General features: G+C 49.8%; 2 protein-coding genes across 2 annotated transcripts in view; both read right to left on the bottom strand.

Moving 5' to 3' along the window:
- Positions 1 to 742: 742 nt before the first annotated feature.
- Positions 743 to 8,201, bottom strand: CLEC19A (C-type lectin domain containing 19A). Its single transcript, XM_051631702.1, has 5 exons — positions 8,114 to 8,201; positions 3,418 to 3,583; positions 2,872 to 2,965; positions 2,033 to 2,165; positions 743 to 1,265 (listed from the first exon to the last, which is right to left on the bottom strand). Exons 1-5 carry the CDS (start codon positions 8,199 to 8,201, stop codon positions 1,186 to 1,188), a joined length of 561 nt encoding a protein of 186 aa, XP_051487662.1. The 3' UTR covers positions 743 to 1,185.
- Positions 8,202 to 11,085: 2,884 nt separating this feature from the next.
- The window catches only part of SYT17 (synaptotagmin 17), a 37,314-nt gene continuing 24,958 nt past the window's right edge, over positions 11,086 to 23,441 (bottom strand). Inside the window, exon 8 of the mRNA XM_051631701.1 lies at positions 11,086 to 12,251. Within this exon, the coding sequence (XP_051487661.1) occupies positions 12,055 to 12,251 (197 nt within the window). The 3' untranslated portion in view covers positions 11,086 to 12,054. The remainder of the gene's footprint in view (positions 12,252 to 23,441) is intronic.

Raw genomic sequence — 23,441 nt, 5'->3', positions numbered from 1 at the left:
GTGCCACAGGGCTGTGTGGGATGGAAGATCCCACTGCAGCAGCCCTCCAGGCAGCACTGGATTAATTGCATTTGACTGGGTCCTGAAGGAGAAACGTGGTTTTGCCTCAATAGCACTGCCCTTCTCTTGGGCCTGGGCACCACCACAGCCCCCCTTGCACCCAAGCCCTGCAAATTCACCCACATGCAAGAAAGACAGTCTCATCCCCCACCAAGCATCCCAAACAAGGCACACTGTGTCTGCCACAACCACACACTCCTCCCTCAGAATTATTTACCTTGTAGTTAAAAGAACATCTGTAGTGCCAGCATCAAAGAGGAAGCATCAGGAGTAGCTGCAGGAAAGAGCATCATCCCACTAGGAACAGGGCTGCAGCAAGAGCTGTGTGCCCTGCCCACCCAGAAAAGGTTTGGGAGGGTGGGCTGCCCCCCACCTGGTGCCCATCAACCTGGCACCCACCTTCCTTGTGATTTGAGCAGCCTGAAGCTGCCAGGGCCAAACCCCCTGACGGGGAACAGGTGAAGGGCAGGGTGTGCACACAGGCTATCCCAGGGACTCCAAGGAACAGCTAGGGTCAATAAAATAAACATTCCCAGGGATCCACTTCCCCCAGAACACCTTTTTAACACAGAGCAGCCTGAGGCCAAACCAGCTCCCTTTGCACAAGACCCCACTTCCCCAGGGAGGTGCTGCCACTCCAGCATTAGAAAGACAGGGGAGCCTCCATCTGCTTTTTGCCTTTTATTGTAGCAGAGAGAAAAGTAACGTGCACAAGAGGCATTTTGCATAACTTAACAGAAAATAACACTTCTCCTCCATTCTTCATGGACCAACGGGCAAAATAACATATGGCTCTTTTTTGGTGCTAACAGTTGGGTGTATTGGTAAAATCACAGGTGTCCTGTAATAGGCTGCAATAGTTGATCTGAAAACCAAACCCAAATCTCAAGCTTGGGGGCTCCTTCAGTGTTTTATACAGCTCCCATGGCTGGTTGCCCACAGGGAGGGTGAGTACTGGGCTCATCCCCAGGGCACTCCCAGGAGGGATTTTCGCAGCCGGGGTCTGGCTGGGGATGCTGAGCAGCTCCTCAGCTCTGACTTCCTGTGCCATGTCCCAGCAGCTCTTCCTTGGCATGGCTGGAGGGGTGATGCATGACGAGGGGGACACGGGCAGGGCCGGCAGCCTCAGTCCAGGGCCAGCGAGGGGATCTTGCAGACGAAGGGGAAGGCTCTGCCACAGGCGTTGTCGTTCCAGGAGCGCAGCGCTACCCCCGGAAAAACCAAGGTGTTAGCCAAAAAACAAGGCACAGGAGGTAACCAGGAATCACCCTTTGAGACCTTTTGCCACTGTGGGAGGCTTTCCCTGGAAGTCCTCCCATTTAGGCTGCTCCAAATCGTGCCCCCTCCCAGCATCCACATCCCTGTCCTGAGGATGCTGGGGAGGATGCCTGGCCCCAGCTCGAACATGGGAGCAAGGAGGCAGCTGCAATCACAGCCCCATACCCTACAAAGTATCACCAGGTTACACATGGATGGGGCATTTAATTGTGTCTACGAGGTCTGGATACACCTAACTGGTCTTACTGGAAATGAGGGTGTGAAGTGGGATTTTTGAACAAGCAGAGGGCCTTGCCTTGCTTCAGTGAGATGCTCCTGGCCTTAGTGAGGGAGGGAAAAGCGGGCAAACCAAGAGGTGTTTCCACAGACTGTTTGTGGGAGGGGAAAGCAGAAATATTGACCTTTGGCTAAATTCAGACATTTTTCAAAGAGGGATATGCTCCCCTCCTGCCACTGCTATGGGAGAAGGAGATGGGCTGTGAGCAGAGGGAAAGTGAGTGTGGTGTGTGCTCATGTACACGATGAAAGAGAAAACACATCCCTTCTCTGCAAAGAAAAATGAAAATATTAATGCAAAATAATCAAAATGCAAATCCTCAGCCTGCCTCATCTTCAGAAAAGGACCAGCCACAGTAAATTGAATTGACATGCAGATAAGACCTAAGGTGTCCCGGACACCCAGCACAGCACTCACCGCTGCTGTGTCGGTACCAGATCTGGACACAGTCCTCCTCCTCTGGGATGGAGTGGATCCCGTCATCAGGCTGACTGCCATCCCAGTAGTGGTAGTCGTAGGAGGAGCCATCTGTCCACTCAAAGTGACCCTCCTGGCACGGGGTGAGTGGAGAAAGGAGGCAATCACAGAGCTGAAAGATTGTCTCCCGCTCCCCTGCAGCCCCCACCCCCAGTGCCACACCACCCAGGGACAGTGGGAGAGACTGTCACCCCTCAGCAGAGGCCAAACAGCTCCTTTGGGTTGTACAACTGGAAACTTACCCTGGAAAGCACCATCATTCACCAGGGGAAGCCCAGAAATAAAACCCATATATTTTTGAACACGCCCACCCAATTCTGTGCTCCTTTTTCTTTTCCATTCTTTTCCCAATATCTACAAGAAATTTACTGGCATGGGACTGTTCTCCGATGGTCTCAATTTTTCTTTGTTACAGTTTATTAAACTATACATTCCCAACGTGTCAGCTTTGAAAAATGGCCAAGTATCACAGGAAAGCAACGAAACCTTGCTTGTCTTGGCCAGCAGTACAATACTCTTTCTATTAAGCCATTAATAAAATATGTGAAAAACGAGTAGTTACTAATTTATTAATTATAGTAAGACTTTTCTTTTGAAAGTAGACTGGAGGGGATGAAATGAAAACTCTCCCCCATGCGTGGGACAGCAGACCCTGCGCCACCACCCAGTTAATGGGTCTATTTGGAGTGAAGAAGAAAACCAAGTGGCTTTGCAGAAGGAAAACACAGAGAGGTGAATTTTTCCAAGCCATTTCCCACATGATTCTGGGCAGCTCTCACCTGCCGCAGGTCGTTGAGCCCCATCCAGATGTCGGTAGGGATGCCGGGCACGCGGCTGTTCACCAGGTCGTACACAAAGACATTTTCTTCCCAGCTGGCAAAAGAGGAATACAGAGCCACTGAGGGCAAATGGTCAGGCATGTCCCTAAGGACTCACCCTCTGGCATGGCCAAATGGGTCCCCCTGCTCTAATTGCTGCTGATTACTTCCCAGGTCTGTGCAAGAGGTGTGGAGCGTGAGTGAGAGCTGGGGGTGAGGGAGCAGGGGAAAAAGCCTGTGTGAACATTTTCTATTTCTATCCTTTTTTTTTTTTTTTTCAATGCACTTTTAGGGAATTGAGGGAACACAGCCTCCATTTTCCTGCCATTGCCTTTGTGTGCCCAGTGCATCAGACCTGCCCTGGTCACTGCTGCAGAGGGATGCTCAGGCTGGGACATGAGCCTGCAGCTGGCACAGAGGTTCTGCTGTGGGAATGGGACTTTGTCCTCATTTTCCTTCTTCCCCAGATTGCACCAGAGTGCGATAATGATTTCCTGAGCTCCTCACCTGTGGATGGAGGCCAGCTTGGCTGATCTGATGCCAATGGAGAACTCAGCACAATAGAGGTCAGCTTCAGCCCAGGTTTTGTTGACGGGGAAGTACCGGTAGCAATGACCTTCGTACTCTGTCCAGAAGAGTGGGCAGGAGTAGGCATGGACAGGCTCCGGCATGGCTGGGGGCAGAGCAGAGGACATCCAGCAGCTGGGGGCAAAGCAGTGAGGCCCAGCAGGCAGCAGAGGCAGTGCTGCCCAGCCCTGCTCCCCTCATCTCAGCCAGGCAAATAACGACTCAACAAATGCATGGAAAAAAACAACTGTTGCAGATGCCATGCAAAAGTTTACAAACCCCAAAACTCGGGTCTCAAAAGCTGTGGGTTTCTTGAATTTATCATCTGCCTAAATCGGGGGGAGCTTTTCAAGCCAGTTTAACACCATTTTTGGCAGAGGGTGCTTAAAATAAAGGCACTGAGTGGTGCTACTTGGGAAACTGAGATAAGGGCTCCTCTCACCTCCATCAGGCACTGCTGGCGCCTGCGTGCTGGGATGGGAGCTGACAGCCAGGGTGCAGGGTTATGGCCACACTCTGCCCTCCTGTTCTCACCTCCAGCAGGGCTAACTTGCACCTCCTCCCTCCAGACAATCCCCTCACCACCCCGTGTCCCCGGGCCTGGACACAGCCCTGCACGTACACACACATTGGGTTTTGGCTCCATAAATAGCTGGGCAAGGGGCGCGTGGGGGGAGCGGTGCCGGCCCATCTGCCTCCTGCTGCCAGATAAGAGCTGGGGTTTCTCCTCCTCCATCACCACTTCTCGGCACAGCAGGGGAGTCACCCCAAAAAGGCTGCTTTCGGGGGGCAGGACGCATTTCTGGAGCCTTTGCTGCTGCTGCTGTGTGAACATGCCCCTCTGCACCCTGCGCCACGCTCCCCCATCGCGCCTGGGGAGGATGCAGCACTTGCACAACACACCTTGACACAAATGCACGTGGAACCCACAAATCCTGTGACATGACTCTCTCACCTGCCAGTTTTTGAGCGTTGGGGAACTGCCAGCTGCCCCACAGCCAGTTCCTGCATCCCCGTGGGGTCCTGGTTAGGGGTCAGGGCTGCTGTCAGAGCGAGCAGGCAGGTGGGCAGGGCAAGGGGAGCAGGGGGTTATAGCAGACATCAGATGCCATCAAACTATCCAAGCAGGTAACAGGCTCAAGCCCAGAGCGGTCAGGGTGGTGCTACAGGGCCTCCAGCACTGCAGGGGAATGACACTGGGTCATGGATGAGGCACGTCCCCCCGTTCCAGGACAGGGCTGGGAGAGGGTCCCAGCTCATGGAAACTCCAGGTTGCTGCTGCTCTCTCCTGCCAGAGGGTCTCACGGGGCTCTGCAGCAGACGGGCACCATCAGCTCCCCCAGCAACTAGGGCTTTATTAGAGAGGCTGTGAAGTGCTGAATTCTTCACCCCTAGCAGCACAGTGCCAAAATTCACAGGGCTTAACCCAGCAGCATCCCTGGCAAATGGGGCCCTTCACTCCCAAGTGCTAATTGCAGCGGGTGTCCCAGTGCCCTGGCTCCAAGCTGGGCCAATCAGCACCTTGATTGCCCAAGGAAATCACTCTTGTTTTGTTCAGAGCAGCCAAAACCAAGTCGGAGGTGGACACAGTCCTTCTTTGTTGTTCCTTACTGCTTCCCATTAGGTAGCATTAATTTGATGAGCTTCAGCAAATCAGAGGTGCCTGAAGGAATTTAAGGTTAAATATACTGAAAAGGAAAATAGTGGAGGTCAGCATTTAATTAGCACCTTTTCTGTTAGATCAGGATCAGAAGGTTTGGCTGTCTCTTTGGAGGAAAACTATTACTCCCAGTTTTATAGGCAGGAATGTCTGGGGGTGCTGTTTTATCTGGGGTCTTTGGGGGCTATTTTTAGTAGAAAAGCCATAAGAAACTGCATGTATGATTGTGAGCATACTAGCCCACTCCTGGCTCTGTAGGAAAACCTCATAACCCAAACCAGCAGCTGTTGATCATATTTTGACCTAAAAGGGGAAGCATTTGGGGGCTATTTAGACCAGATTCTCAGTTTTAAGTAGCCCAGCACATCACCCCCAGCAGCACCACCTCCTCTGCACAGGACAAGAGCAGCACACCCACTGCCTGTGGGATGAGTGCTCTGCTGATCCCAAGTCAGTTCATCCGTTTGTCCCCAAATTCCTGGTGAAAAACGATGGCAAGGATCCTGCCTCCCTTTGCTTATTTGCAGTGCAGCAGATGGAAGGTCAGGATTGTGTTTTAACACAGCACCAGCAAAATACATGGTTAACAAGAAGATTCATATCAAGGAGATGTTACTAACTCAGAAAAGCTGCAAAAGAAGAATTTTGGGTCAGAAAGAGAGTTTTGCACTCTCTGGAATTGTTTCTGTCCCAACAGAACTGGAGCCTTTTTATTTATTTGCTAGGTGAGATCCACTTAAGAACTGCCTGTCAAAGTCTTGCAAAAGCTAGCAGTGCTCTGCCAAAAACTTTCACTTCCCCAAGTGGCCACTTTCCAACTAGAAATAATCAATTAAGAAAACCCCAGCCAGCTTTGCAAGGCTTTTTTTATTCCAGGATGCCACTAAAAAAGATAAAACATCAACTGCGTGACTCTCACTGCCTCAGCCAGGGGGCAGCAGGTTTTTTCCTGAATAGCTTCATCCCAAGATGGCAGTAGTGCCTCACTTCCAGCCATCTGCAGATTTGAGATATAAAGTTTGGGGCTAGGATAAGGCTGGCAAGATATGCCCATGCAAGGAAGACTCCTGGGGTGGCTGGAGCTCCATCAAAGGGTTTTGGATAGCAAAGCAAATCAGATCAGATCAGTGCTGGCATCAGACACTCTTCTTGTTGCATAGCAATGCAGGGCTCTGTTCCATCAACAGATGATGACTTACCAAAAGCTTAGAGATGTTAGGAGACACCTCACTGAAAGGCATGGTCTTGAAACACACACACCCCCCTTGGCACATCCAAGCTCTTCAGCTCTTGGCAAGCAGCTGGGTTTGTAGGGCATCCATCAACATCCAGGAGGCTTGTCTGAAGTTGATGCCAACAGAGAAGAGCTGAGGAGATCCCCATTGTATGCAGAGCTGAATGCTCCCCAGGGCAAAGCTGCCTGTGGAGTTCCTGTGCTGATACCTGAGGGCTGCCAGGCCAAAAGTGAGGAACCAGGGGTGTTCCCCAGCTGACGGCTGGAGCTGGGACTCAGGACAAGCATCCTGGACCTCACCAACACTGAGTCACCTCTGACCAGCTCAGGGCCATGGGGAGGGCTAGCATGGGTGAGACAACAGAGATGGGACAGGGGAGCCCTGTGACCCCTCCCAGGTTCAAAGTGCCAGCTGAGCCAGACCTCCATCCCACCACAGCCTTGACACATCCATCATCCCACACCCTCGTTATTGAACAAACCCAAGGAATAAGCATTAGAGAGGGACACTTTTTGGGCAGGAGTGTGCAGCAGAGGCTAAGACAGTGCTACTGTGCACGTCACCCATGGCTTTAGGAGCACATCCTTAATCCCTTATACCACAGTCATTACAAGCAATCCCACCTTCCTGTGATTTGCAGTATTTATCTTGCATTAACAGATGAAAAAGTCTCATTCTTGGCATTCGCCTTCAAAACAAGCAGATTCTGGGAAGGTTTTCAGTCTCTGTGTGTCTGGGGGGATGTATGGAGCTGGAGGGGATGGTATCCACTGGTGGACACAAAGATCATTTAATAACTGGGCAATATTTTACACTCTGAAGTATTTTTTAAAGTGTGCGCTACAAATTTCCAAGCAAGATTTTAAACACCAGTTGAAGCCTGTTGGAAGTAAGATCCTTTCAGAGGGCTCTGTTCTTCTATATCCTGTAACAAAACCAACCTGCATTTACAGTTTCAAATCTCCTACCACATACATTTGGAGTCATGAGGCTGCAGCAGCCACCAGCAGCACCCCTCCTGCAACCAGCACTCATAAACAGGAGTTATCTGGCTATTTTTTCTCTCCCCCTCCTTAATTAGCTATGGCAAAGCTCCCACGGATTAGGTGTCTGGCAGGAAAGTCGGGCTGTATTGATCCTTTTTCTTGCTAACTCACTCAACAGCATTTAAGGAGTCCCTTTCTGCTCACATTCCCATACAAATCTAACAGGGGGGAACAAACTCGGAGCACTCAGGCCAGCTCTGTGCAGAAGTCTGCAAAAACCTTCAGTCACATAAAGTAGCCATCACCCAGATCTTAGAAAAAAAGGAGGAAAAAGGGCAAATCTTGTACTCGTGGCCACTTTTCACATGCAAGAAGTGGGAATGTGTAAACTGGGAGCCACGGTGGTCCCGGCACCTGCCCTGCCGGGCTGTGTGGCTGCAGTCACACGTGTGCCCCTTGCAGGCATTTTTGCCCACTGTCCCTGCCACCCACGCCAGACCCACGCGGGGACAGCTGGAGGCCCACGGCACCGTGCCATGCCAGCCCGTGTGGCTGAGGGGGGCAGAAACAAAGCCAGAACAGAGCCAGCCTCAGTATCCGGGGCTGCTCTTGGAACGTGCTCCCAGCGAAGAAGATTTGAAGGAAAGGCAGAGATTCCTGGAGCAGGCAGAAGGAGGGAAAAGCCGGCAGCTGAGCTTGCAGGAGCCGTTTGTTACCTTCACTCCAGCCGCAACCAGCGCGCTGCACGGACTCACCTTGGCTGATCTTGATGTTAGTCTGGGGAAAAGCCTGCGCGCCCAGCAGCGCGCCCAGCAGCGCCCACAGCGCCCGCCGGGAGCCCATGGCCGGCGCGGGGCACGGGGGGCTCCCGGGTGCGGGGCTCCCGGGTGCGGGGCTCTGGGCTCGGCCCGCCCAGGCTCTCCCGGCTCTGGCGGGGCGGCTGCCGGCGCGGGGGCTGATATAGGGGCCGGGCTGCTCCCTCCCCCACACCCGCCTCCCACCCGCCCCGGCTCATCGCATCCCACCCCGAGGGACCCGAGCCCACCGTGCGGCTCGGGGGGCTCCCCTCTCTGCCCGGAGAGCCTTTGCCACCCGCCGGAGGCTGCAGGTGAGCGAGGCAATCGATCCCTCACCTACCCCCCCAAGTTGCTTCCTGAGACGTTATTTTATTAAAGCAGGGCAGGGCCGCTAGGACAGCCTGGAAGGGAAAACCCCCCCGCGGTGCCAGGGGGTCCGGGGCTGCCTTAGGAGCTCACGCCGTGCCCGTCTGCTGGCTCCGTGCCAGGTCCGTGCAGCCCTGTAACAGCAGAAAACCTCCAGCATCAGTCAGGACTATGAACAGTCAACATTATCTCGCGTGTCTCCTTTCTGTGGTCAACTTTTTTTTTTTTTTTTTAAATAAACTTCTTATTTTTAAAAATACTGCATCAAGTCCTTCTCTAGCTGTTGCCTAAGTGGGACAGTGTAGGCACAAGTACTAATCCTGCTCCACTTGGACTTTATGCCTTAAATCAGCATTCCATTAACTGCTCAGGAATACAATCAATGCTATTCCCTTTTTATTCTTAACTACGGATTAAAACTTGGAGCATTTTCTTGAACTTCACTTGGGATGAACCAAGACTCGAGCAGCAACAATTTGGAGGGATACAAAGCTCTCAGTATAGTAAAGCATCCCAGACTTACTCCAGAGACAGTAACTCATTGAATCAACTCTCATCTCTTACATTTTCTTTGCATTAAATAAAAACTTTAAAGAAAATTCTACCCTTCCCATTTGCAGTTCCATACACTGATCTGAAACTACGTGGCTGAAGGAAAAGCTTATTCAGAGATCAGACTACTAAAAATGAAGGCATTCAGAGTATGAGAAGCCAAGGCATGTCTCCTGGCTTAACTGTGCCACCCCCAGATAAAGCCAGCACTACAAGCAATTAGCAGCAAACTATGGAACAAAACTCCTTCAGCATGTTAATCTACTCCCAAAGCACAAACGTTGATGCTTACAGGGAGCAGAGATCCAGAATAATTTTAATCCTAATGACAGCCCCATGGCAGCAGCATCTCCCCACCAGCATGGGCAGGAGCACAGAGCCCCCCGTGCTGCCCCCCGAGCTGGCAGCCCTATGCCCAGCACAGCAGCTGGGCACCAGCTTTGCTCCCAGCACTGGGAAAGTACAAGCACGTCGTGCAGGCAGAGCCAGCTGGGCTTGCAGCTGCACTTCGCGTTACCTTCTGATTTCCAAAAATGTCTGATGTGTTTTACCTGCTGGATGCAGCCCCACAGCACAGTCATGTCTTGTTTGTTCTACCCTTCTGCTCCTCTCCCTCCCCAAGCTGTTTTCTGATTGCCCTCCAGGTCAGGAGCTCCTCAGTGTGCTTCAGTCCCGCTTTTATTGACCTTTCCTTGGGGTTCGTTCACCAATTTTTGGCAGTGTATGGACATGACACCCCTTTCCTGTGAAGCAGTGACCTCATGGCTCCACAGACAGATTGACAGACCAGAGGGCCTTCTGTTGGTATTTCATCCTGAGTGCCCGAGCAAAGCACATGGCAGGTCTCAGCTTCTGTAGATGCCTGGAGCTTGCGCTGCTGCCCACGGACCCCACATGGAAGAATATGAATGCTGATGGCAGCAAGTGCTGAAACCACCACCCTTTGGTGTGAGCCTTTTTGAGTTACAGGAAGAGGTCAGCCTCCCACAGTCCGTGTTTGACCAGGACACCCCGTGGGCTCCCTCTCCACCATGATTTATTGATGAGATCAACAGGGAGGAAAGCCAGAGAACAGACACTTGCTATTGACCTTGCTGCAGGACAGAGGAGGAATTTCACCTTGCAGAGAAGCAGGTTAGAATTGAAACCCACCATCCACAACGTGCTCAGAAAGAGGATGCCCATGGACAGCCCTGCAGCAACCACTGAACCCGGTGCTTTGTGCTGCCAACACACCCCAGCTGTGCTGGAGAGCAGCAGGGAGGTCCATGCAGTGGTCAGTAAGAAGCAAGGGTGTTCACCTACACCAAGGCTGAGCCCCTACCTGTATTCACCCCCAGCCACAGCAACTGGATAAGGTCACTGAAGTTTTTCTCACCATCCTCGATCCAAGGCCATGCCGTGCTCTGCCTGGGAGCAGGGTCTGTGCTGTCCTTCCCCCAGACACTGAGAGGTGTCTCTCTGAATACAGCAGCACAGCAGCAGAGCCCAGCCAACCATAAAACCCCAAAGCTTTCCTGCCTGACAGATAAACACTGCTGAAGACAGAACAGATGCTTCCTTCTCCAAAATAGAGGCATGGAAAGACAGTAAGTCATGGGCCAGGCCCAGCTCTTCAGGACAACACCTTTATTCGATTTCTTGAACGGGCTGTAGGCAAGACACAGATTTTTATCTAGTCTCAAAGCTGATAAATAAAGAAAATAAACCAAAACTAGTAACTTTGGGTCCAACAAGACCCAGAGCCCAGTGCACAGACTGACAACCCCAGTACATAAGAGTGTCTGTCTGCTGGATGGGAAGCACGCACAGGCAGACCAACACACTCGGCTCTCCTGACCCATCTTCATCAGCAGGTCCCCAGCTTCTCCAGAATTACTCCTGGTACATCTGCAGTGAGTAACAAGGGGCTAAACACCAACATTTTGGCTTTTTTTGTGCCATAAACATAAATGATGGAACTCAACACAAAGCTGAATTCTGCTAACAAGTATCACCCCTGTTCTCCATGGCACAATTAAATAGAATTTTATTTTCAATAAATATACAATCTGCATCATACCAGACAATATGCTGTTAAAAAATAAAATGTACAGAAGCAACCAACAGGACAGCTTGACCGTAGCTAAGTTCACCTGGTGACCTGGAAAACTACCTGGGTTAACACACACAACACACAGAAAGAGCCACTGCAGCCTGCGAGAGAACTGAAGTTGTTTATCCTGGGCCTTCTCACCTGCAAAAGTCCCCGCAGCAGGTTCCTTTTACAGCACAGGTTTGAAAGGGCAGGAGCTGGCTTTCCCAGTACAAATGCTACTGGCAAGGTTTACTTTGCTCTATCACCACGGAATCTACGGGACACACACAGACTGCTATCGAGGGCGGCAGGTCTCAGCACTGCCATGACACAGGGTCTGTTTGACACAGGCTGCACAGCCATAGGCAGGCGTGTGCCCCGGCACACAAACGCACACGTACGTACTAACAGGAGCTTAATTCTGTTAAAACTAGTACAAGGACAAAACTGGAGTCAGAATTGATTTCACCACAGCCTCTACCATTTAAAAAGATATTCTAGCCTAATTACCACGTTCACCAACGAGAGCACACGGGTACTTATATCTCCGAGAGGATGAGCCATGGATTTGGACTGGAAGGACAGTGGAGGCAACTCCCAACTCTTCCACCAGCTCAGCATGTCCCGTGGCAGCTCCGTGCACAGCCCACGGGCTCCACCGCACCGGATGCCAACAGCCAGAGGTCTGGCCAGCCAGGACACCAGTGGCCCCAGGGGAACAGCCGGGACGTGGTGGGACATGGTTCACAGAGGCCAGCATGTCCAGTTGGGCGCCGGCAGCCGCTTCAATCCAACGGAGCTGCTGTGGGGTGCGTGTAGGGTGTGTGGTGGGGTGGTTTCGGTAGGTGGTTTGTTTTTTCTTCCTCGCCCACCTGCTTGGTCTGGCTGCTGTTGGTCCCACACCTCATGTGACCTCCAGGGACGCTGGAGAGACACGGTCGCACTCCTCCCGGGACCGCAGGCTGTGCCACTGCTCCACGGCCGTGCGGTGCGCGCTGAGCATCCGGCGCCAGTGGTTGGACTCGGGGGCGCCCGTCGAGTACTGCCCGATCACGATCCTCCCGATGAAGTCGTTGCTGCTCTTCACGTTGTGCCCGTACACTGGGGAGAGCAGAAACAGACACTGGTCAAGGCAATAAGCGTCACTCATCCACCCAGAGCCCTGCCCCTGCAGAGCCAAACATCCTGCCGATGTCCCCAGGCTGGACACGAATGGTTTTAGTCTGTAACTCAGCACCCCAAAAATGTTATGAGACCAAATCAGGAGTTTGGAAGGAATAAAATTGTACTACAAATTGAAATACAATTCAAATAAACAGGACACAAACCCACAGTTATCATGATATTTAGCAAGAACAGGCAAAGTCGACTCTTAGAATCACAGAATGGTTTGGGTTGGAAGAGACATTAAAGCTCATCTAGTCATCTAGTTCCAACCCCCCTGCCACAGGCAGGGACACCTCCCACTAGACCAGGTTGCTCCAAGCCCCATCCAACCTGCCCTTAAAGAAGAATTACATTGTGTAAAGAAACACCAAAAGTTCTGCCTGGGGACCATGAAATGATGTAAGCAGACAAGCAGCCCATGCCTGGGTAAATGAAGAAGCAGCATCTTAAACTGTCCTCTTCCAAACAGAGTGTGATGAACCATTCCTGTGCTGATCAATAGCCTTCCCAACTCAGAGACAGGAATCACACATGTACAGGCTCACTGGAGTGTTTATACAGAAACAATTTTCCATAATTATCGCTGCAGCTGCTTGTTAGAAGTCCAGGAAAGCAACCGAGGGAGAGACATCAACCCAACACTCCATCCTTTGGATTAGTCCAGTCTCCTGGAACAAAAGATTGCAGACAGCAGCAAACTCTAATGATGGGCCTGATCCTGGGAAAGGCCACAGGCTCCCACCAGACAGGAGCAAAGGCACTTTGTGTTCTGCAAACTGAAGCCCTGCCTCAGCTCATTAGAAAGTTGAACAAGAAGTCTGTGTGTGCATGCTGAAGCCAAGGTATCCACAGGGACTGGGTAGAATATTAAGGATTAAAAAACATTTCCTCATGAAAGAGGAGGATTTTTAAGGACAAATGGCTGCAGGAGATCCAAATCCACCCAGGCTTGTGCAGCAAGAGCAGGTTCAAAGGGGCACAGCCTGGCACGGGGCCGGGCGCTGCCACCACCAACCAGCCAGCAGCACCACCCCCCCCCGGCCTGCTGGGAATCCTCCCTTTTAGCCACACATCTTAGTCAAGGCTCTGTATTTCCTATTATAATATACCCAGTGACTGATTACTATTATTTTAACATGCTACTCAGTATCTCCACCATCTGCTCTGCAGAGGCTGGTTCCTACCTGCTGCACCACCACCGCGTTTTGCTCTGGGTGACTCAGGTGCCACCTGCCAGCAAGGTCCCAAAATAAAGCTGCACAAGGTTACAACTCATTTTATACCTTCTGACAGCTCTGACACACACAGTTTATGGGCAGAGATACTTGTCCACATCAAATCACCTAGGGCTATTTTTGGTAACAGCAAACCTTCAAACGTCCCTATCATTTCTCCAAACAATTGCACTATAAAAAAATTACACAGCAGCTCAGAGCACTGCACATCTAGCTTGAAACTACAGTTTAAAATGAATTGGGGGTACGTTTCCCTGTTAGGAAGACTGCATCCCTCCTGCTCCATGCCATCACTCATCTAGGGGTGATGCCATCAACTCTCTGCAATGTGCTGCCGAGGAAGTGCTCCTGTCAAGAGGCCAGGCTGGTGTTATTTGGAAAGGCCACCTTTTGAGGATGCAGTGAAGAATTTTAAACCATCCATCTCCAACTAGTACACAGCCTGACAGAGTTATTAACAAGTTCTCCTACAAGGCAATGGATCACAAGTGTAGCTAGCATGGCTGTGCTACGTGTCCTGCTATGACTTATTATCCTACAGAAAACAAATATTGTGATAAAATCATATAAAAGTAACCCCAAACCAAATGTCTCCCTAATTTTTTGGAGGACTACTTTTTTCCATTTTTCCCCATTCTTTCTGTCAAGAATGAAAGAAGATAAAGCCTAATCCTGGGAGACAATAGCAAGTAATTTAAACCCGTAAGTCTTAAAGGTCACCAATTAATCATAGCATAAATTAACAGTGGGGAAGTACCCCAGGCATACCAATTTTTAAAAAATAACCCATGTCAGAATTGTAAGCTGAGTAGGTGTGCTAACTAAGCAGACCTGTAATTTTGCTGTTGATCTGATTATTTTGAATTCTTACAAAGCATCCTGCTAATCTCATTGTGTTGAGTAATTAGCATGTTGATTTCTTTAGGGCATTAATGGGCTAATTATACAAGTGTTGTTTTTTCTATCATTATTAACTGGTTTAGATAGCACACAGGTAGACCTATTGCTGAAGAACAGGGAGTACATTTTCCAAGGCCAAATGCTTACTCCCACACAGAAAATAAGAGGTGGCACTAGATTCCAACTCAGGTTTACAAACTCGCAGCTTAACAACAGCAGCTTTCTCAAAAGATGAGAGATCTTTGTGTGCCAACAATTCAGCTTCACTCATCAGTCCACAAGCCCTTAAAACTCAAGGATATACCTTTCTCGGAGGCTAATTGCTTTGTTCTGCTCTTTAAATGGCCAATATTTGCTGAGCAAATTTGCTGATGGTTGAGGTGCAGGGAGATGTTGCATTTGCCTGACGCAGGAGAAGACGAAGTTAGTGTTGTGAAAATAAGCCCTTTTCTTTCCTCACATTCAGGAGTGCAGTGTTCCCTGTTGTCATCACCAGCTCTTCCAAGAACAACTGGGAAAGGAAAGCTGTAGGAGCCCACAGGCGGTGGTGAGAAGCTGGAAGCAAAGGCTGGCTGTGCTGCTGGCTCTGGCTGCACCGGCTGGAGCCCTTCTGCTCCGTGGCCCCATCCTGGCACGGGGAGGGGAAGCACCTCCCCCTGTCCCTTCCTCTGCTGCAGCGACCACATCTCTTCTCCTACAGGTGAGGAATCATTTCCTCAGCTTTTTGCATACACAAGCAGTGCAGCGACCCACGTACCATAGCTCTAGGCCCACCTGCAGCGGGGCCAACTCCACACTCGCTCGTGACTTCAGCCTCAGGAGAAAAAAAGCTCCTGCTCTCCCCTTTCAGCTTCTTCCACAAGAGGCAGAGGTGGAGAAGCCCCCATAGCCCAGTCCATCAGACAGCAGCTGGGCACTGCACCACGCTGAGCCCAGGTTACAGTACAGGTGGACAGAGCTGTGTCACCCCATGTCTGAGCATGCTCTTCCAGAGTCTGAAAGGAGCTCACAGCAAATTTTAGATTAAATCTACTCTTGGCCACACAAAACAGCTCTGTGGAGCTGCTCAGAAGAAGAAAATGAGGTAATTGTAATTTGGGGTTTTCAAACCGACACAGACTCTGGTTATGGACAGGTAGACACTGATTTCCATTTAAGAAACCTATTTACCTGACAACTTTACACACCTGATCTCATTATCTCTTTTCCACCATTGCAGTAATTTACACAATAGCAACATCCATTTCCAGGCCAACATAGAGCAAAAAGCTATTAAGGAAGCAGAGGTCAGACCAATTCCTTCTACAGCTGCTCTTTACTGAGGGCTGCATTTGGAAACAGAAAGGCTGCTTGAAAAAAACCACAACTCTTTATAATAGAAATGTAGAAATACGGAAGAAAATTTGTTTTGCTCATGTCCATTAAAAGGACTGAATTCTTGAGGACAAGCAATGTGACATAAATAAAACCCTTTTATATTATATACTTATTGATGCATCGCTCCTAAATTATTATTATCAAACTGATGGGGGCCTGAGTGCTACACAAAACTTCTTTAGTGTTTCCATGCCCAGTGCAGGGCTCCTGCACAGGAGGGGTGGCTGAGTGGCACCCCGGGGGGCTGATTCCAGGCACTGCAGAGCCCAGAGCTGCACCTCGGGCGCAGTGATTGCAGGGGAGGGGATGGGACTTGCTGCTCCAATGTTTGGCTCCAGATGCAACTCCAGCCTGAGCTTTCCCATGTCTTCTGCCAACCTCAGTCATGTGGAACTCCTTTTTACCACCTGAAAGTTCTGCCTGTCGCTACATAATCTGGCACTTGCCTCTGATCCATGAGGTTGCCTGGGAGGCAACAGCCCTGGTCCCAGATCCAGCCAAAATGCTGGTTATCTTCCCTTTGCCTCTCCACTGAGACTTGCAAGCCAAGTGCCTGTGAAGAGCATGACTGCAAAGTATTCCTGAGTTATGATTTACGTGCAATAGTAGAATTTAAGCTGGCACTTCAAATATTAATTCAACCTTTGAACATATGAGCAGCTTTGAAGGGACCAGGAAGGAGCACTAATCCAGCAAGTTTCCTTAAGCTAATTTCAAGGCTATCAGTACCGTTTATGCAATGGGGGACAAAGCTTTACATTGAACCACCCTGCTCAGCTGGGGTCTCAAACCCCCTGCATCTCCTGTAAACCTTCTGCCAGATGTGTCCAGCAGTCAGGGCCACGCTGCACCTCTGCTGCCGCCTGCAGCACCCGGAGCAGTTTTGCTTCTCCTGCAGCTTCCCCATCACCAGCAGAGAAATCTCAGCCACTGGAGTGGGTGGGAACTCCAACACAAATCATTTAACTCTTTGCCAGTCACCTACATCAGTTATAGGCAATGCAATTAAAATCATTTAACTCTGAGAGAAGAAAAATAACAAGCAGGAATGTGCCTCTGTTTTTCATTTGCCTTCTTACTCAGGCCAGACAGCAAGCAGAAACATCTGCCCCCGGTTTATACTAGTTTGCCATTAGCTTATTTACAGCACACCACCACCCCTCCTCCAACAAACTGCCACCAAAATTATGGTGGGTTTTTTGGTTGTTTGTGGTTGTTTGGGGGTTTTTTCATTTTGTTTTTGGTTTGTTTTGTGGTTTGTTTTGTTTTGTTTTAATGCAAGTTGGTTGCATCCCGCATATTTGACAAGGTCTTCAATAATGGAGCACCCCTTGGTGCACACCTGCACCCCTCCTGCAGCACAATGAGCCAGCCAGCACCATCACAGAGCCTGCAGGGGCACTGCCCAGCTCAGCCACCAGTGGAAGAAACCCCCAAGGAATTAGAGGGCCTTGCCCTTTTCCTTTCCACTACAGAATAAAGCTGTTCAATCCTCAATACTAGAGAGCAAAAATACTGCTGACTTTTTATAGCTTGGCTAAGGGGAGAATATTGGCTGCCTGGGTCAATCATCAAACATGAAAGTAATTTTAAAAAATCCCACCCACTATTATACACCTGCAGTTGCTGTTGCCACAGTCTGTAAAAGTTCCACCTGACAGCCAGCACACCTGGCCCGGTGGCCCAGAGATGCCCCTGTACCCCTGCAGCCACACATTGTGCTGTGAGCTGCAAAACCCCTACCCAGAAACCTTCAGCCATCAGCTCCTGCTCCTGCTGCCACACTGCACACCATGCCCAGATGCATCCTCGGGTTACAGCCAAACCAGGGGAAAAGGGAGAAAAGGCAAACACGTGTCCAGGGCTGCACCACTGAGCAGCAGAGCGTCCCTGGGGGCACAGGTCTCATGAGACCATGGGGTCTGGCAGGAACCACAATCCTGGTAGTACTGACCCTGCACTTCCCCACTTTAGCCCCAGGTCTCCAAAACTGCCCAATTGCCCCTACTTGCACCACTGAGGCAGGCAACACATTGTCCCCCATCCTTTGCGGGTAGAAACCAGTGCCCAGCCTTTCTGTGCTGGCTGCTGAGCTCAGCCACCAGCCAGTGGGGCTGAACTGCCAGGTTAAGCAGGTCTGAGAACTACTTCTGAACTGCTTGACATCAATATTAAAAAGCTGTTTAGCACAAAGAGGGTGCTGCTCGGAGCAGGCAGCAGCAGGACTAATGATGTATGCTGCAAAGGTCACAGGAATGGATCAAATTCTGCCCCTTGCTCCTTGAGTGCGGCCTGTAATATTAAGTAGAGAGGACACAAAAGCACGGAAGAAGATGCAGTGGTTTCACTTTTATCAATTTAATCTCCATCAGGCTCTGATGTGCACATAAAATTCACTTCCCAGCATCTCCTCCATGAGGTTGCTCCCTGAAGTGTCTGAGCCTGCCCAGCTCCAGAGGGAACCGGAATCACTTGTGCACATGGTCACATCCTGGCCATGCACAGCCCTGCCATGCTCCAGCACCCTGCTGCTGCCCCACGTGGGAGAATGCCACCTCACCAAGGAAATTGTCTTTGGAAAAGCATTTTCCCTCCAGCACCTCCCACCAGGGCAGCCCCTGTGCTCTGGCTGAGGCAGACTGGGCTGGGGACCTTGTGGATACACCTGGTGCTGGGCATTTGGCTGACTGGGATCTGGCCTCAGACAGGGAAAGTCCTGTAGGAGAAAGAAGAGGAAACACAAATGCACAAGGGTGTTTTGGAGAGGCCTTGAGGACACACAGGGAGGCCACCTCATGAAATTATCTCATCAGGAAGAACTGGAATAGCGACTGGATGCACCTACTGCAACAGCCTAGCAGATACTGAAAAGAACCTGCAGCTTTTCCCATAACTAATTCCTCTCTTTTTTCCTTTTTTAAATTTCATCTCAATTCTCCACGCTGTGAACCCCAGATCCAACAAAGCACATGAAGGGCTCCGTGCCCATTCATACATCCCACAGGAACAGACTTCAATCCCAACGCCATGCAGTGCAGGCACAGGAGGACAGAGAGGGCACCGTGGGACAGGTAGCCTGCCTGGGACAGGCAGCCCCTACAGGTACAGGCAGCCTCTACAGGCACGTTCACACGTGTCCTCCAACAACCACAGGGCCAGGCACAGGCATTTCATCTCCAGACACTGCTCCACCACCCAGAGCGGCGACTGTCACCGAGGTTTTTCCTCATTTGATGCACAGAAAGATTATGGTTTTGTGAGACGTTTGAACAATTTCTTTCACCACAGCATGAGCCAGACAAGATGAACCTCCAAGGTCGAGAGAGGCATGACACTGCTTAAATTAATGGGCTTGGCAAAATGAGCAAGGACTGACAATCAGCGTGGAGAGAGCAGAGTTTGCTCCTTTCTCTAGGAGAAAAAGATGCCCAAAAATTCCAGAGAGCTCCAGGACAAGCAGTTTCTGCCATGTCTGCATTGAGGTATGATCATTATCTAAGTCAGTCCACTTGAAGAATCTAATTTTGCCTTCTAAGCAAGCAACAGATTGGCTCAGGAAGCATCAGCATCTTGTTGCTCTCACCAGGACTAACAGCGTTCACTCCTCCTTGTTAAAGCAGCAAGTCTGCCGCAAAAAGCCAAATCCATCCCAGAGCATCTTCCCTGAGGGACCCTGAGCCAGGCTGGGTCTGCAGGACCCTCCTCGGCATCTCCAACCCACCCTCACTGCCTGCTCTGCTGCCACTGCTCCAGGCTGACAAACAGCACCTGTTGTGGGGACCGGGAAGCCACAGACAGGGACCTGGAAGATGGAAAGCAATGGAGACCTTCCTCTTCTCAGAAGGCTTTGGAAGCCTGTGCAGCCTACACCTTGCAGAGAGTCTCTGCCAGGCAGGGTAGTCTCCAGGAGGTCAAGGTCTCCTGCTGCCAGCACATCTCCCCAGATGCCTCTCCCAGCACCCCAAGAGCTGGAGATGTCCTTACAAGACCTGCTGGGTCACCTCACGTGGCCACAGGACCCGGAGCAAAGCAGCAGGGATGGCAGGAGCAGAGGTCAGGAGCACTCTGCTCTCCCCAGACCCAAGCACAGACCATATGGTGTCTGGTGCATAAATACATGAAATATTTTATAATGCCAGACACAAAGGCCAAATTCTGATCTAAATTAAACAGGTATAAATCCCCAGAAAACCCAGTGCTGACATCAATGTTTTTTTCTTTTTTTCCCCTTTGGCTAAGATAGGATTACACAGGTTTAAGCAGAGATTAGATTCTGCTTCTGAGCTCCAGATACATGGAATATACAGACAGGCCAATGCTTCAAAAACACACATCTAATAGACAACAAGAAACAATTTTCTAGCACCAAGTTGCCTAATTATCTATCCCTCTAAGAGATGTTACAGTGCCCAATATGATAGCATTTCAAAACAGAAATCACTTTTTTCTCCTGTGTTCCAGGAGGGGGAAAAAAAAAACAAACAGTTTCATTTGCCTCACATATTTTTTCCTCATGTATGTGTGCAAAAGACAAACTGCCTGAATATCGTTTGGGGGAAAGAAATACCAATAGGAGAAAGGAGGGATGAGCACCTAAAGCAGCACGTCAAAATGACCCCATCCCTGCAAACAGGCACCTGAAGATGATGCATGCATCTGAAGGTCATGCTTTCACACAGCCAGGCAAATCAAAATTCAGGTGTATTTCTGGAGAAGCCTGAGGACAAAATCATTACCAGCCTTCGACCTGCTCAGCTAATTGGGACATGTGGAAATCCGCCTGTTAATTAAAAGAATAAAATTGAAAAGCCTCACCATCACTACATCCCATTCATGGGACTCTTATAAATCTCCTGTAGTACAAAAGCAAATACCAAAAGCATCACCTTGTCTCCAGTGTCTATACCACAGAAGTCTGGCCACAGGAGCTGACAGGGGGAAAACAAAGAGTTCTAAGGAGTTTCAGCCATCTTATACTCAACCAGAACTCAAGTACCTGGAGGCTCAACTTTAAGACTCACCCAGAATGAATCCTAGTAAGTTTTATTTCCAGCTGCAATGGGTAAGTGTGGGTCTGTAAGCTATAAGCTGTTGGCTCAACAGTTTGTCCCTCTGGGACTCACCTGGAAGGCCAGGTCTGGAGTTGATGGCCACCTTCAGCTTTGGCCCATCTCCAAACAGCCTATTCTGCCAGGTCAGGGCTGCTCTCCTCCCCCCAGTCTCCACCACCACCAGCTGCCCCAGAAACTCTGTCATAAGAATCAAGAGCACCCCAAAACATTTTCTATTGAACATCCAAGAAATCTCTTTAGACAAGATACAAAACCAACCTGGTCTGCACCAGAGCATCTACAACATACCTGGGAGTGAAGGGTGATAACAGGCCAGAGCTGTGCTCACCAAGGCTGCCTGTGCCATTAGTGACCATTTATCCCAGGTACAGAAAGATCCTGAAACATCCACCTCCAACATGAATTCAGGATTTCAAGGAAGACCCAGTTCCTCTCCTCTCAAGCTGTAATGCTACTAAAGGAATGAATATGCTCAAACAGGCAGCATTTCTTCAAAAAGAAAGTATTTCAGTGAAAGCAAACCAACCTAAACTACCCAGAACTGCACCACTAGCAGCACACACCAGCTATTATGTCTTTCCCTCTCTAAAAATTCAAACGTTATTAAATGGTCCTTAAATTCTCCCAAAGGCCAAGGGAAAGGGAAAACGAGCCAACAGAGGAACCAGGTATATTGCTATTGAACAGCAATCTGTTATTTTAATCAAATAATCTGGAAGTTAATCAGAGCCCTGGGATAAAGTATCAAAACAATCCAGGGGTCTGAAGACATGCACTATCACAGCACAGGGCGCATGGAGACACCTGATAGCACTGGCACTGTCCCTCTGCTGCAGCCAGTGCAGCCACAGGTGTGGGTGTGCAAAGTCTCACTGTTCAGCTCCCCCAGGAACTCAAATACTTAAAAAAAGAAAGCAATAATATTAAAAAATTGGTCCTACATCTCTACAGAAAACAGAGACAGGGCCCATTTTTAAAACATACTGAAAAGTTAAGAGAATCATATAAAATCCTACAAATGGTTCAGAAGAGAGTGCCAGTGAGCTGTGTCCTCAGCCAGTACTTCTGGTGAAGATCTCACCAGCTGTCATGCATGTACTGAGGCCAATCTCTCCATCAGCAAGCAAACCCTGCCCCAGCCCCCTTCCTTTCCCTAGGCAGATCATCCTGTCCTGCTGGAGCCATCGCCACTGTTCACAGGGAACAGTGTGGTGAGACAAACCCCACCACTGCTCCCCATCAAACTCCATCAGCCCTCATGACTGTCCAAGCTCCAGCTGGGCATCCCTTTGCACAGATGGTACCCAGAGCATCAAAAGGATTCCTCCTTCTTTGGGGACCCTGCTTGCTTCACAAGCCCTAAAAATCCTGTCATGTAAACACACACAAGAGTTTATTTAGATGGAGGAGACATACACAGTCACCACAGGACCATGGGGAGACATATTCCCTAACTATGAGCACTGAAAATTTTATTTTTTATGGTAAGTGAACAAAATATGTTAACGAGTCACCAAGATGTGGTTTGCTCTGGAGTTCTGATGTTTTTTATTGGGCCATCTGGGCTTTACTGCAACGCAAACAGCATTACCAGGGATTGTTATTAACAACATTATAATCATTAACAAAATACCAGAGTGCTCGGATTTCAGGTGTCACCTCCCCTCGTGCTGTGCAGCCCAGGCTTTCTGAAGCTGGGATTTAGAGGACAGCCTGCCCAAGATCCACCAGCAGGAGAGCACAGTGTCCCCAGGTGCCCTGCACCCAGCCCTCCCACCTAGAGAAGCTGTGGTTGCACCTCAAATACACTTTTTTTCTGCTTGGAAATTACCTCAGGCAGTGGCTGACAGCCCTGTTGCCAGGGCCAAACTCCACCTTCCCCTGACCATGGGACAAAGAATAATTAACACTTTTGTTCATAGGTGTATGTGGTTAGGAGAACATATTGTCTTTTAAAGCCTGCCCCATTTCTCTGCGAGAGGTGAACGCAGGACTTGCTTGCACTGGAGCAGGAGATGGCACAGGGGGGATGCATGTCAAGTTGCTAAAAAACAAAAAGTGGAAAAAAGAGCCAACAAAAGGAGTATTCCTGTTTCCATATGTATATGAATAACTCCAACACGTTTGTTGGAGTAAATGAAAATCAGACATCTTCTTTGTTTCCTCACTTCCCCACTATGTGGGGAAGAAAAGAACAGTTTCCCACACTCACCCACCATCTTTTTTCAGTTGGGACATTTGACTTGTTATGAGTGTCTGCTGCTTTCCTGATTTATCCTCTTTTGGTGAGAAGCTGTGGACAGACAATACTTGCAGCAGTGATCCTGACCCTGGATGACTCCTCCTGGTGAGCACACCTCCACCTGAGCTCATCCTACCTTATTGTAGGCACTAACCTGAGACATGTGAGTTAGTGACAGCTCCAATAAGCATCTGAGGCAAGAACAGAGGGGGATGCAAAAGACAGCTTGTACCAGGTGTCCTGCACCAATATGGAAGGAGAAGCATTTAGGTCTGTAAATGCCAGTAATGTACAGTGT

Source organism: Apus apus, chromosome 14, assembly GCF_020740795.1.
Source record: "Apus apus isolate bApuApu2 chromosome 14, bApuApu2.pri.cur, whole genome shotgun sequence".
Classification (NCBI taxonomy): Eukaryota; Metazoa; Chordata; class Aves; order Apodiformes; family Apodidae; genus Apus; species Apus apus.
This window is presented reverse-complemented; position numbering and strand designations above follow the sequence as displayed.